Source organism: Rhipicephalus sanguineus, chromosome 7 (genome assembly GCF_013339695.2).
Source record: "Rhipicephalus sanguineus isolate Rsan-2018 chromosome 7, BIME_Rsan_1.4, whole genome shotgun sequence".
In the NCBI taxonomy this organism is placed as follows: Eukaryota; Metazoa; Arthropoda; class Arachnida; order Ixodida; family Ixodidae; genus Rhipicephalus; species Rhipicephalus sanguineus.
The window spans coordinates 67,236,559-67,251,780 of NC_051182.1; the positions used below are offsets into that span (position 1 = coordinate 67,236,559).

At 47.2% G+C, this 15,222-nt stretch overlaps 1 protein-coding gene across 1 annotated transcript in view; it reads left to right on the forward strand.

The window, feature by feature from the left end:
- The window catches only part of LOC119398742 (uncharacterized), a 40,997-nt gene extending 26,015 nt beyond the window's left edge, over window positions 1-14,982 (forward strand). Inside the window, exons 4-5 of the mRNA XM_049417736.1 lie at window positions 10,611-10,940; window positions 13,594-14,982. Coding sequence (XP_049273693.1) covers window positions 10,611-10,940; window positions 13,594-14,097 — 834 coding nt within the window. The 3' untranslated portion in view covers window positions 14,098-14,982. The remainder of the gene's footprint in view (window positions 1-10,610; window positions 10,941-13,593) is intronic.
- Window positions 14,983-15,222: the final 240 nt, after the last annotated feature.

The window sequence follows — 15,222 nt, forward strand, 5'->3', positions numbered from 1 at the left end:
ATGCACGGCCGCAAAATACAGTCTGTGCTAAGCACCTTCTTTCCAACAGCGGTAAATCATACTCTTGCGCTTCCCGGACGCGTTGTTTTAGATCTTCGAGCCCTGAAACCCACACGGAGGATGATATGCCGTAGTAGGTATAATCAAGGCCAAAAATACGAAGAGAGCCGCTTTTTTGAAGGCGGAAGAAAGGACTTAGGCAGGTGTCTGGGGAATCAATAAACAAATATCGGCTTTTCGAGAAATTTAACGCACCGGAAATATTCCCATATTCAGCGAAAAGCCGTAGGCTACGGGATAGGCCGTCCTCGTTCTTCAGATACAATGTGATGTCATCGGCGAAAGCTGTCACCTTCACAGTATCACTTCCAGGTAGTGGGAGGCCTCGAATGTATGGATCGTTAAGTAGTGAGCGCAGGAACGGTTCGAGACTAAGCACAAAAAATTCGGCAGATCCCACGTACCGTGGGAGTCGATGTTATGCGAAGCATGCGGCGGGTAGGTGACTATGGCGTAACTTTTTTTACTGAGCGACACGTTACAAAATGACGCTAAGGATTTGTAAAAATTTTATGCGCACACATATACATGTTGAAGAGCCGCATATGTGTTATATAACCAGTTGTTTACGGTTGGGTAACGCTGCCAATGGCAATGTGGGTATTACCAACACCAGAAGCGGTAAGCTGATATGTAGTGCTTATACGTGTCCCAAGAACGCACACACGTTTCACGAACCCGTGTGCCCTAGACGAGAATTCTCCAGTGTGCAAGAAGTTCTTGACAGTTCTTGAACAAGGGCATCATCACCGTGATCAGTGAGCACCAGCAGCTGTTCATGACTTGTTGTAGGATCCGGTCGTGATTGTGGTGACGAGGGGCCCACGTGTAGTGAAGTATGTGATATAGCAGAGCTGTTTGAATTCGTGGATGCCTCGGTCATTTCGTCGACAAATTGTCTGTCGATAGAGCCGGCGACATGTCGGAACCTGAAGCCACCCTACGCGTTGGTGAGGTATAGGCCGTCGAGGCTGGTAGGCCTGTATAGTGCTACGTAGACCAACATCAGTGGACGGTGTTTGTCGTATTAGTAGACTACCTGGGTGTATGTGCCCTACGTAGCCTAGTCTACAAAGCGGCTGTCAATCAATATGGCATCATCCTCGGCCAGCACGAGTCCATCGCCCAGCCTCGTAAGAAATGAAGAGGACACTGCGTCGTTCTGCTGCTCGAAGTGCAATTTACGGTGCGGTGATGTGGATATCATATGTAACTTTCGTTAATGTATGCCTCCGGGATCGAGCAATGCCTCAATATAGCTTGCTGAATCATAGGAGTACAAACGTGTTTATTAGACTGCTATAAAAGCGGAGCCAACACTGGAACTACAGACGTTAATGTGATATGACGCCTGTATCGTAGGAGTACACATTGTAGGAGTATCATGTAGTGTTTATTGCTTTCTTGTAAAATTAGATAGCCAGCACCACAACCACAATTGACGTTGCACCAATATTACGCCTGCGCAGGCTGTTTTTCCAAACCAGTTTAGAGACCTGGCGTGGCTCAGTGGTAGAATACCTGATTGCCACGCAGAATGCTTGGGTTCGATTCCTACTGGGATCCTAATTTTCATTCTTTCCATTCGTTGAGTCAACGCTGCCGACGTTGGTTTTCCTTAACGCTCTAACATTTAAGTTACAAATGTCTGTTCTCGCCGTTCCTTGGTAGATATAAACTGTCAATCACCTGTGGCGCATACCCGTACACCGGGGCCCGTGGTAAACGGGTATGTGCCACACGTGTCTAGTGGAAAGGGTTTCACGACGTGCGCGACAGGATTTTAACGTTATTCATGTCATGACCCCGCAATCACATTCGTCAAATCCTCTTACCCTCCCATGCAAATTTTGGTCTACACCATGTTAAGGAGGCGATCATGAGAGCACCCAGACGTAGGCGGCTAGATAGATAGATAGATAGATAGATAGATAGATAGATAGATAGATAGATAGATAGATAGATAGATACGTAGATAGAAACGCTCAAAGTGCCAGAGGTTCGCTAAGAAATGCTTCGCATTTAAAAGTACTGGAGATAGAGGACACCCTTGGCGAACTCCGCGGGTAACAGGAAATGGCGCACTTTCATAACCATCAAGAAACAACGTGCTGTATATGTTGGTATGCGTTTCTGAGAAGCTCAACAAAGTTTTGGGAGAAGCCAAACGCCTCCATAACGCTAAATATGTAGCCATGTTCAAGGCGATCGAATGCCTTTCTGTTTGTCGGCACGTCACTCGACTCAGCCACTCGGCCAAAGTTGGACCACTTGCCCAAGGGCCAGCTATCTTGAACGGCGGACTAGGATCATACTTGTGTACATTGTCGATCAAAAAGCAAACATTACGCATATCTGAGGCGCAACATCACTAGGCAAGTATTAGGTGGTGTGTTCCTTTAATACAAAATGCATACATACGTAATTCTAAAGACCCTAGTTTCTTAAGCTGCGCTGAAAATGAGACTGCGCTGAAACTTGCCTTCCTCCGTGCTCATTGTTGTGTTTCGGTTTCGGTTCTGCATTGCACTGTACGAATGTCATGGGGCGCCGCTCTGGCATTCCTGTTTTACCCAGGCGACGTGTAAATAAAAGAGTGTGTGGAGAGTACTCGTTGAGCGCGGACGTTTCTTCTGCTTCAGCGTTTCGTGCCAAACCGCGTGTTCGGGCTGGCTGGCGTCCCCGCCGGTCGCGTTGGTCACCGCCGGTCTTCGCCTGCTGCTGCGCCGGGACTACCAGCCCGCAACACAGTACTCATGTTTCCCGACGTATTGCCAGATGGCGTCCATATCTCACGCAGCGCCTCTTCTATCGTCTTTAGACGACATTTGCTGCGAAGCACGCAGATAAGCGGCCAATTTTTGTACTTTCGAAACAGCCGGGCTTCTTGCGTAGAACACGATCTCATTTTAAGACCACTGTTGGTGAGATAATACGCGTCATGCGCAAGAGAAACGCTGGGATCTTCGAATTTCTCTGTAATCCAGTGATGGCAACCCCAGGGATTCACGCCTAGATCTAGCGACTTTCTGTCTATTTCAGGGATTTGGCATATTTTTATAAAATGCGAATCATTTCTTAGCGAATATACGTATCTATCTATCTAGCCGCCTACGTCTGGGTGTTCTCGTCATCGCCTCTTTAACTTGGTGTAGACCAAAATTGGCAAGGGAGGGTAAGAGGATTTGACGAATATGAATGTCTGGTCATGGCATGAATAACGTGAAAATCATGTCGCGTACGTCGTCAAACCCTTTCCTCCAGGCACGAGTCGCACATACCCGTTTACCACGGGTTGCGGTATACGGGTACGGGCCACAGGTGATTGACAGTTTATATGTACCCAGGAACGGGGAGAACAGACGCAGCTAAATTTAAATGCTAAGAAAAACCGACAGCGGCAGCGTTGACCCGACGAATTCAAATTATAAACATTAGCATTCCAGCAGGAATCGAACCCAAGCATTCTGCGTGGCAATCAAGTATTCTACCACAGAGCCATGCCAGGTCTCGAAACTGCTTTAGAAAAACACCCTATGCAGGCGTAATGTCGGTGCAACGTCAATTGTAGTTGTGGTGCTGGTTATCTCATTTTATAACAAAGCAATAAACACTACATATGCACTCCTACGATGCAGGTGCCATGCCCGGTCTGTGGTTCCAGTGTCGGCTCCGCTTTTGCAGCAGTCTAATAAACATCACATTTGTATTTCTATCATTCAGGAAGCTATATTTAAGCGTTTCTAGACCCCGCAGAAATACGCTAACGAAAGTCACGTATGATATTCACATCATCGCACCGTAAAGTGCACTTCGTTTTGATAAAACTGACGTACGTGCTCTAACGTGAGTGCTGACGTTACGTCAGACCATAAGTTATCCTTTAAACGCCAGTTGTCGGCGTGCCTGGTGAGACCAAGAGGTGTATGCAACTACTACACTTACAAAACGTAGATCCACCTCGTGACGCTTGGCTCGAAGCCAAAAAAATACAGCATAGAACTACTCGCTGACTGCTTCGCATGAAACGATTCTCACAAGGCGTGGGATCTGCCGAATTTTTAAATCGAGGGATTTTTTAAGGCTCTGCAAATGTTACATGGCCTAATAACAGGCGCTTCAGATTAATCACGCTTTTTCAACCAGAAAGGCTATAAAAAACAATAGTTTTCTCTAGTTGCTGTTTTTCATTGAAGAGAGCTTTGGCGTTCCGTTGGGCCCAGTGAAAGCGATAGCAGTTCTTCTATAACGCGAGATTATTATGGGCTGAATACTGGGGCAACGTGAAACTTTGTTGTCGTAAAGTGCTTAGCATGCACGCACGTATCATTGTGAGCGCCCTGAGTGATTGCTGCTCTGTAAAACAATGAGAAATTTTGTCTTATAGTGCGCATGAAAACGTGCCAAGTTCAAGATCGCTGCGTGCCTTCACCGTGCAGTCATGTCTTCTGGACCAGGAGACTTTGATAGAAAGAGAGCGAAAGTAGGGCTGACAATTGGGCGAGCTGGTACGGATTCATTATTGTGAAAACGGCTTGACGGAAAGAGACGAAAATACTGTTCGAGTCTTTTCAGTCTTTCCGTAGCGCCTTTTTAACAGGAACAAAATAGTGGCGAAAATATTTGGCCATATGGGAAGCTGATCAAAAAGTACACAGGATGGTTATCGGCCAGTAAAAAAATGGCCCTGTATGTCTACTGCAAATCATGCAACGCTGATTGCAAATGTGAAAAATTAGAAATGGACTGCCACCTCGCAAGTTGAAGGTACAAGAAAGGGGTTACAGACACGCGACTGACCTCAACGATCACATTTATGCCTTCATTGAGGGGGCAAAGTGAACTTGACAAGTTTGTCGGTCTCTGTAATAGCTGGCGTCATCTGCAAGCCCTTTATGCGTGCAATTACTCAACAGGAAATGAGAACCTTCAGTAGCTGTTAATGCGATGCATTTTACTTCTAATTGGATTCACATGAATATGGCCACAAAGCGGACTATCCTTACATCTTGTCAAAATGACATTAAAAAGCCCATTAAGGAACTTTTCTTGCCATCTAGGGCATTTTCAGGGATCAATCTAGGGATAAAACGTTGACTTAGGTTGGCATCACTGCTTTAATTACTTATTATAATCAGTAATGACAGTATATAAATTCACTATGACCCGCCATACTCACAGGTTCGCTGCCTTCCATCTTCACGGTAGTCGAGGGGCTCCGAATTTTTTTTAAGCACAGAAATGAGTGGCCCTCGTCCTGAACTCCTTTGAAGCGCACGAAGAAAACAAGTGGGGGGTGTGGCGCTGCGATACCCCCCCCCCCCTTTTATGGGGGGGGGGGGGGGGGGCATCGACAACCTTGCGTACGCATGTGCTTCCAACACAGTAACGTGGGTGTCATTCGTGCTAACCGATGGGTCTCGATCGCGTGAACGAGCATTTAGGCACTCTCGGGAAGCGAATGAAAAAATTGCCCGCATATCTGCGTGCTTCGCTGCAAATGTCGTCGAAAGACGATAGTGTTCCACTATTTATCTTTTACCTTGCCTCAGACAGCGCCTCCTCTATGTTGAATCGGCCGTATCTGGCTCATTGATAAAATAGAGGCGCTGCGTGAGATATGAACGGCTTCTTGCAGGGGCGTCGGGAAACATGAGCTTGTGCAGAACCCAGGGCCACCGCCAGGTGGCAGCACTATATCGTCGGCAGAGGGCTTTTTCGTGCATAGCGTCGCATTTTAGCTCAGCCTCAGAAACACTAGGGTCTTTAGAATTAGGTATCTATGTATTTTCTAGTAAAGGAACACACCACCTAATACTTACGCATTCATGTTGCGCCTCAGATATGCGCAATATTTGCTTTTTGATCGACAATGTTCACAAGTATGAACGCAGCTACCAGTTCAAGTATCATCAATACATCGACTGTGAAGAAAAAAAACTTTGCTTTCGCCTTCGAGTTGTCTTAGGCGAATGCATAAGGGACCCTGTGAGCTTCTTGTTTTGTTCTAGGTGTAATAGTAATCTACATGAGCTCCCTTTTAATATGTGAGGATTATCCCCTATCAGATCTGATTATAATGCAACGCTACGCCTTTCCCATGAGAATATATAGGGCTCCACAGGATGTACAAGGGGAAACACGGTGTGTAGGGAATAACACCAACCCACGGTTACCAAATAAGTCGGCGCTCGCACCCGCGACCTTCGAGGCATGTAGGTTCAGGTAGAATCGTCGAACTATTTGGCTCAACTCCTAACCTTTCAAGTGTGTACGGTATCGAACCATTTACCTCAAACGTATATTGATACTGAAACCCTGAGCATTCCAAGTTTGTGAGGTGTCAAACACTCGACCTGTGAACTACACAGGTTTTGGGACCCCGAACTTTTCTAGTGCCTATATTATCGAATTCTCGACCCCCGCACCTTCAAAGTCTGTTGGATGTGGAACGCTCAACTTCTGATGTTCATAGGGAGTCGAACACTAAACCTTTTCATGTAGTGAGGCGTGCAACCGATGGTAAGTCGTAATTAAGAAAACATGAGAAAGTGGTCAAGTGATGGTCAATAGTACGGGCCGTAGATGATAAACTTTTTAAAAATTTTATTTCATTTATTTTACCCTCAATCAACGGTTTAACGTCCCGAAGCCACATTGCTTACGCGTAGAGTCATAGTATCGGCCAGGTTCTATCGAAAAAGGTTTCTTCAGCAGTGGCGTACCAACTCGTTCGCGAGTGGGGGAGCTGGCGTCGCTCACTCTGCCCGCCGTGTGTATATATAATATATATTATAAATATATATTGTGACGCAACGGTTAACGCGACCTTTATTAGGCCCTGAAGGCACGGTGAAGCGACCACACCCGAGGCACAGATCTCACAATCAAGCAGCATTCCCACCACCGATGAAGATGACGAACACTCATGATGATGAACATGCATGAAGAGGGTAGATGTGTCTAATGAACGCCCACAATATATAATTTTTTTTCATTTGAGGTGATTTTTTATATTCATACAGCTGATCAGATGACTTGCTTTTCAAAACTTTTTTTTTAATCAAGGAAGAATCTTCACAAACAGATATTGCAGGCTGGGCCGCCCTATACCGCGAAAACATAGCAGTGTTTAATAACATTTTAGAAATATTACTGTGAAGTTTCAAGAGTACACCCAAATTTAACCTGATCATCTGAGCATTCCACCAGCAAACTTCCCAGTCTTAGTTTGGCGTTGTAGATATCATGAGTATGAAGAACCTGCTATGGCTCTAGTACCTTAAGTTCTCACTTATTAAACAAAATATTGGGCTGACAGAGCAAGGTACTTCGCAGAAGTCTTCAGGATAAGCCGAGTGCCAATTTCTTTTTTGTTAGAGCCCTCTAATATAAAGTCCTTCTTAAGAAGAACAACAAGTTCAGTCGATTAATACTTAAGCAAACCACATTGAGCTGGTAGTGTATAGTTATAAGATTATAAATGACTACGAATTTATATACTAGGTGTAGTTCCTTGCCCTCCAACTTTTCTCAGCTTGGGTTGGGGGTGGACGGAATAGCGGTGAAGTGGCCCTTTACTCCTTCCCTCCGGTTCCTCCAAGCAAATAGCTTACGTAAACTGTGTAAGCTCAAATTTTCCTTGAAGAAATGTGGGCGATTACAACGTTAAACTACCCCGCATTGTTTCCTTCCGTATAGGTAGTTAGCTGTTACTGACTGGTCGAAATTTTCTGTATCATGCTCACAGCACCTGCTCGTAAAACGACGCAACAAATGACGCGTAAGTGATCCACCGCGTATTTACCACGTACGCATGAATGCGTACAAAATAATAATAATGAACTATTTTCAATACGGCGTATTGTTTGTCATTGGCTCATCGCTATTCGTCAAAATTTTTCAATGTGCCATAAAATTGTCCCCAATTGTTACGCGACGTCACAAGTCTGCGAAAGCTCGCGGCTTTAAAATGAAGTGTGCACAATAAGCAGCACATTACTGTGCTGAACAATAACTCATTTTTTTCTGAATAGCCAGACAGTGTCTCTTTCTGAACCTAATTTAAGAAGACTGTCCACCATCACAATGGTAGCGGCTGCTTATAGCAGCGGGCGAGACTGATTCATATGTGTATGATAGATACGTTCAGTTGTAGTATAACGATGCTTAGCTGTTTGTGCGCGTTTACAACTCTCTGTGAACTCATCGATGCTGACAAAGAGGTAGAGAGAGACATAAACATTATTAGGAACAGACACAATCCTTTGCAGGTAGGCAGCCTTCTTAGTTCCGAAAACCGTGGACGCTGATCATCTCCCTGGTGAGGTAGATCAAGTAACGGGGCAAACTTGAAAGCTGGGCTGCTCAATGTGCTCGAGACCACTGCCTTGTTATGAGCCGCCACGATCGCTGCAGGCTACCATATGATAAGCAAGGTGAAGCAGGCTAATGGGAGACTAAAGTGGGAATCTACTTTAGCTGTCCTGGCTAGGTACAACTAAAATACTGGACACTTCTGCACACTCATAAACTCACAGCAGCTTGAATATGGAGCACTGTCGATGCTATTCGTTTTTAAAGAAAGAAACTGAATTTCCTGAAAAAGGAGAGCGTTTGATCGGGCTATAAAACGTTTGCTGGTTCCCGCCCATATCTGCGTCGCGGATTACTCAAATTTCAGGCCAGGCTGGACAAAATAAAATCATGACAGATTGCTGTAATGTTAAGAGCCCCTGCTGAGCGATAGCCTCCTCTGCAACGTTCGAGCGCAAGACGCACACGCGTGGAATGGGCAGCCCGCACCGCAGGTAGCCTAAAGTGCGTGGCCATGACACACGGAGGACAGTCGTCACAGGAGAATCGTAGGGCAAATTTTATTACAAAATTACGTTATTGATGCGTTCATGTAAAATTTTGCCTGACTTGTTAGTTTCCGAGTCTGCAGCCGACAATACTCACTGTCAAAAGAGGGGGGGGGGCTCCGCCCCCCAACGTTTCTCAGTGGGGGGGGCTAGCGCCCCCCTTGCCCTCCCGGTAGATACGCCTATGTTCTTCAGGTAAATCAAGTATCACTTTAACGTTGCCGTTGCAAAAAAAGTCAATTTCACCGCAAGGGCGAAGCAATGAATGCGATAGCAAGAAAAGGGGCCCGTGATGGACGCGCTGCTACGCTGCAGAAACATCTGCCTACCGGCAGCAAGTACCGCGCGAGCAGACAGCGGAAGGGCAAGGTTCTCCCTGCGCAAATGTTAGAAGAAGCGAGCGAGCTGGCCGACGACTTTTAAATGCGCCCGTTGCGCCCCTCGCGCCATCTCGCTGGTAATGAAGAAACGCTTATAAGCGCCTGCCATCTCTGAGTCCTGCCAGCGGTAAAGGGTGTGTATATAACGCTCGCACCTGAAGGATCTGCGTTTCGTGGCGTAGTGGTTAGCGCCACGCGCTGCGGAGCGAGAGGTCGCTGGTTCGATTGCGCGCATCGGAAGCATTTGTCTGAAATATTTTTGGGGGACTTTTATATTGCCACGCGCTAGTGGTGGCAGAAGAAGAGAGCGACGAAGTTGGTGGCTGTTGTGGCCGAAAGTAAACAGCTGGTCGCTTCGAGTTTCCTGTGTGTCGTTTCCTCTCGCGACAATATATACACATACTTATACATATACGGTACATGACGGCGGCGACGGCGACGGCAAAAACCAGCCGAGACTGTCCATATAATTGCTATTGCAATACAAAATAAGGGCTGCCTACCACTCTACCATGCATAACATAGTATACAGCACTTTCTCCTCATGCGCGCACGCACGCTCACGCACGCACAGAAGCCACAAATCAAGTACATTTCTGTCCCACAACATACAATAGCGTTCATTCTTGGTGAAAGCGAAGCCAAGTGTGCCCTTACCCAGATGAACGACCACTCTCCCGCCTTAAATTCGTGCGTACGCTTGCCTTTACATGGCCTTCATCATCGGGTGGCCCTTGCCGCGAAGTCCGCATGATCGCGCCACCGCGGAGACCATGTTTCGCGCAGTCATTGGCGCAATCCCACCTTTTCACAATTGTGGCAGTTTGGGCGTGTTGGTATGACATGACCAATAAATTCTAAGCGCACATACAGACGAGGACAAAGAAGGTGTGATGGTTGTGATGATCCTGGTGTTTCCAGTGCTGACCGTAATGCAGATCAGGGTGGAAAAGAAGCGCCTACCAATGTTTAATAAATGCACATTCGTAACAAGAAACAAAATTAAACTCGTGCGGGAGATAATTGAGGCGGAAAAGATAGATAGTCTAGGAGATAAATGTGTGGACGAGCCGTCGATTGCACTATCTTTCAAAGAAATGCGTTACCTGCGATGTCAATGATGGTGTCATATTTTATGCCTGCCGCGCCGGCGTCATGTAAGGTCACGTGTGCCCTTATATATTCTGTTCCCCTGGCTTCAATAAAGTGTTCAACGTTAGCGCCTGTGTGTCTTACGTGTTCTTTGTCCTCGTCTGTATGTGCGCTTAGAATTTATTGGCCCAACTTTTCGTTTGCCCTGGCGCAGGTTCTGCAGTTTGCTGAATTCATCGAGTTGAACGTGGCGCTGGGCGCGTCGCACTTCATCTTCTACAACCACACCGTGGGTCCGGACGTGGGCTGCCTGCTGGAGCGGTACGCGAGCGAGAACCTGGCCACCGTGCTTCCGTGGGAGCTGCCCATTGCCTCCCAGCGCGAGATCCGCACCGAGGCCCTGTTCGCGGCGCTCAACGACTGCCTGTACCGCGTCATGTACCGATTCCGGTGGGTGGCCATGATCGACCTGGACGAGTTCATCGTGCCCTCAGGAAACATCACCATACCCGCCATGATCAAGAGGCTCCAGGACAGGAACAAGGTACGAGTCGCCTATCGACGAGCGATTACACAGCAGACACGCGTACGCACTGTCTTTGTTTACTGTCTACCGTGAGTACCAACCCACCGAAATCAACCTTTTTTTTGAATTCCAAGGAATTTAAGGCGAGAGTCTTGCGTGCATTGTTGCGCGGCCCCTTGAGCCGAAACAAGGCAAGCAAATGCAGTGGAACAGAAACCCACGTCACATAGGTCACAATGGTGTCATGTTGTGACGTCGTCATGACGTCAGTAATTTATGTGGCGTCATCAGTTGAGATCACCACTTGCTGAAAGGTTGGTCTACTCCCGAGGAAGCGCGACACATAAGCCAGGTGCAGAAAGCTACAGGGGGCGGACGGGAGCGGAACTGTGCAATCCACTGAGAGCATCGAGCCTATTTAATGCGCGTCTCTCAGACAGCGGCTCGATATTTTTTTCCAAGAAGTCTGGTCGTCCATTGTGTAACTCAATGGAGTGCGAAGTGGGAAGCGGGCTTTCGCCCTCAAGCGTTGAAGAGAGTGTAACATTCCGTGAGACTTTTTCAGGCTGAGAGTACAGCATTGAAGGGACATTAAAAGGAAAAAAACTATTTTTCTCGTATTAGTAAATTACTCTTTCACGATACCAAGAACACCACGCTTGCCGTGAGAAGACGCTTGGTAAGCGAGGATACACGCAAAAAGAAAAAAACGGATGGAGACGCCACATCGAAGTTCCCGCACCAGTAGCCATGACGTCATAAATTTTGACGGTGTCTAATAGGACCCACGTGGTTCCTAATCGGTCAAAATTAAGTACATTGTGTCTGATGGAGCCAGAGACTTAACATGCCAAATTTCAGGAAATTTAGTTTAACCAATGCGGGGCCGAAATAGCAAAAAAAAAAAACTAAAACACCTTGAAATCCGTGAGGCCACCATCGGAGAGTTCGGAGGGAAATCTAAAAGTGTCACTTGCGACATTGACTTTTTCATCTACTAATAAACCTATGGTGGTAGCATTAACATCATTAGAGTTTTCAGTGTACAATTTATCAGTATAAACAGATTCATTGTTTCGCTTTAGTGTCCCTTTATTTGTTTTATTGAGGCACCTAAGACATATAAAGATGTGCTTTTCACTTGAAACTGCAAACATTTTCAATGAATTGTGATAGAATCATCACGAAATAGAAACAAAGGGAAGGGGGAAGTTGGGAAGATTAACCAGAAGGAATATTCGGTACACTATTGTAGACTTGGCAACGCAGAGGTTAAAGGATGACAATCCACAAATGAAAAAATTGTCAGGCCTGCGCGGAAAGCGCAGCACAGTCACAGCGAAAGCTGCAAGAGCGGCATTTCTAGAGCTTGTTGTAAACTCTCTTGGGCCTACTAATACAAGTACACTAGCAAGGTACCCACTACGCCATAAATCACAATATTTGTGAAATTAGGAAGCACCTACAACGCCATTATTCGTCATTGTGCGCAGAAGCGAGGTTCCAGCTACACATATGTAAGGCATTATGTGCACTTTGTTTACGTGACGACTGATGACGATGAAGAATTGTGGCTCAGCCCTTTGTAATGGGTTGGAAGCTTTAAACGGCTCACCAGTTACGTAATTCGCATTGTGTGTCGCCCTGTCGCCATTTAACTCTCCCACCATGCAATAAACATACATTGACGTGAAAAAGAGAGACAGAGAGAGGGGGGAAGAACTTTATTCAGACCCTGAGGAAATGGATGATGGGCTCATGGGCTTCCTTGGCAACCAATGCAAGTGCACTTGCGAGGAACCCACTACGCTATAAATCATAATTTCTGTGAAGTAGGGAAGCAGCCACTATGCCATTTTTCTTCATTCAACGGAGAGCCGTGGTACCCGCTAAAAACATGTAAGGCATTATGCGCACTTTGTTGGTGTTGTGCCTGATGACGATGAAGAATTGTTGCAGACCCCCTTGTAGTGGGTTGGAAGCATCCAACAGCCCACTCGTTGCGCAATTCGCATTGTGTGACGCCTGGTTACAGAATTCGCGTTGTGTGGTGCGTGGTTGTTATTTCAAACTTCTACCACACTAAATTACATATGTTCATGTGGTTCCTTCTGGACATGAAGCCAGTATAGCGTCGTCTTGCAAGGCAGTTCCAAGCACCGGCATGGCTCTGAGGTACAACACTGGGCTCCCACGCAGAGGGCGCAGGTTCGAACGCCGTTCCATCCTGGAATTTTTTTCTTATTTCGTTTTTTTTCTTATTTCGAGCGATAGTGATTACGGACACCGGCGGCGGCGGCGGCAGCGGCGGCGGCGGCGGCGGACAACTACGCCACCAAAAACGGCCGTTGAAATGAGCTCATAACAGCTTTCGCTGTAAAATGCTGGCACCCAGACACACCATCACCGTCGGTGACTGTTGCCACTTGTCTATCACCATTACAGACACCTAATACGGATAACGCTGCTTAAGCGTGTCTATTGTCATTAAATAATGAGCCACTCATTTGTTCTTGCGGAGTTCAGTTGATAGGATTTTATGATGTCCCAGAGTTTAAGAAATATGTTTCCTGCTGTGTGTACTCTCGTACTCCTAGCAAATCAGGTAAGCACGAACTCTTCTCCCAGCAAGTTTTAAGTCGTCTGAAATGCACTGTTTCCTCTTTTGCAGAGCGGTCGAGCGGGCGCCTACTCGTTCCGGAACGCCTTCTTCTACCTTCAGTGGCCCGACGACCCAGTGGCTGCCGGTGACAAGCTCCCGCTGGTCACGCTTCGCAAGACCCTGCGCAAGCTTCACTTGCACGCCCACCGCCAGCGCTCCAAGTGCATTATGGATCCTGAGAGTGTTGTGGAAGTGGGCAACCACTTCGTCTGGGAGTTCCTGGCCGGCAAGACGACCGTCAACGTGGCATCGAGCGTAGCCTTCCTCCACCACTACCGCGTGTGCGAGTTCGGCGGCAACGACTGCGTCAACGCCACCTCGGTGCGCGACACCAAGGTCTACTACTGGAAGACGCGCCTTTTGGAGGCCGTCAGCCGGCGGATGAAGATGCTCAGACGTCGCGACCTTGCCTGTCCCGGACAGCCGCCGCGGGTGAGACCGGGCAACAGGACCTCGGTGGCGCAGGTTGGCGCGCCGACCTCGCCGTCTTCGTCGTCGTCACCGTCATCGTGACCACGCCCTCGGAGACGAGAAACGTGAACGAAGGTTACGTGATAATGGTCAGCTTGTACAGAGGAGCGTTGTTGTTCGTGTGGTGGCTCTTGTCTGTAGAAAGCGTCCCTGGAAACTCTGACGCAACAACGCGGTCTTGGACGACGTCTCGATGGATGTGGCGTCATAGACGTGCGCGGCGTGCGTTGGGCCCCCAACCACGGTTTGAGAACCACGATTACGTCCTTGTTTCGACCCGTCGTTTTCCGCGATTCTGAGAGAAGATTGTCTCACACGCCATAGGGTCACTGTGAAACTTTCGAGTATGCTAGGCCTGCAACAAGAGAAAACTACTGCTCGATACTTGTATGTGTTCAGGAACTATCCAGCGAGACGGTCTGCGCACGTGTCAGTGACCATCGCAGACCTTGAAAGAAAGAGAATAACGCTTGATCTCTGGTTTGTCGGCGGCTACCATGCTCTCATGAACAGTTTTCGACATAGTGAAAGCAGACCTTGAGCGAGGAAGCTGCTATGTGCAAGGGCTGCGAGATCACATGGTCTCTTTCCTAGCCTGTTGAAGTTAGCATGCAAACATCAACAGACCGCGACGGCGTTACTCCGCCTTCGACCAGCAACTCTGAATTCAAGCGCATGTGTTTTTATTTCTCGTCTTTTTACCTTTATTTTATTTTCGTTTTTAGCGTTTCTGATTTGTGCACTTGTATTTCCTGCCACGCATCGTTAGTACGGACAACTTCCCTTTGTTTTATTCACTTTAAACTACAAAGTATGTCTTCGCCTCATTGTGCAAAGAGATGTGACCAGCTTCGTCTCAGTGGTTTCATCATGCGCGTGTGCTGCGTCGGCACTGTCCAAGGTCTTCGAAATTTCAGCGGTCATCTGGCACTTTCATTAAGGTCACATCACCACTAAAGTTCGGTGAACGCTTCACGAACGTGTCTAAGAAGCAATGAAGTTCTCGGATGTAGGCGAAGTGCCAGAGGCCCATGTAGTTAGATTTAGGTGCACGTTACATATTTAAAGAAAAGAAATCTAGGTGGTCGAAAATTCCGGAGCCCTCCACTACGGCATGCCTCATAATCACATCGTGGTTCTGGCACTTAAAACACCACTAGTGTAAGG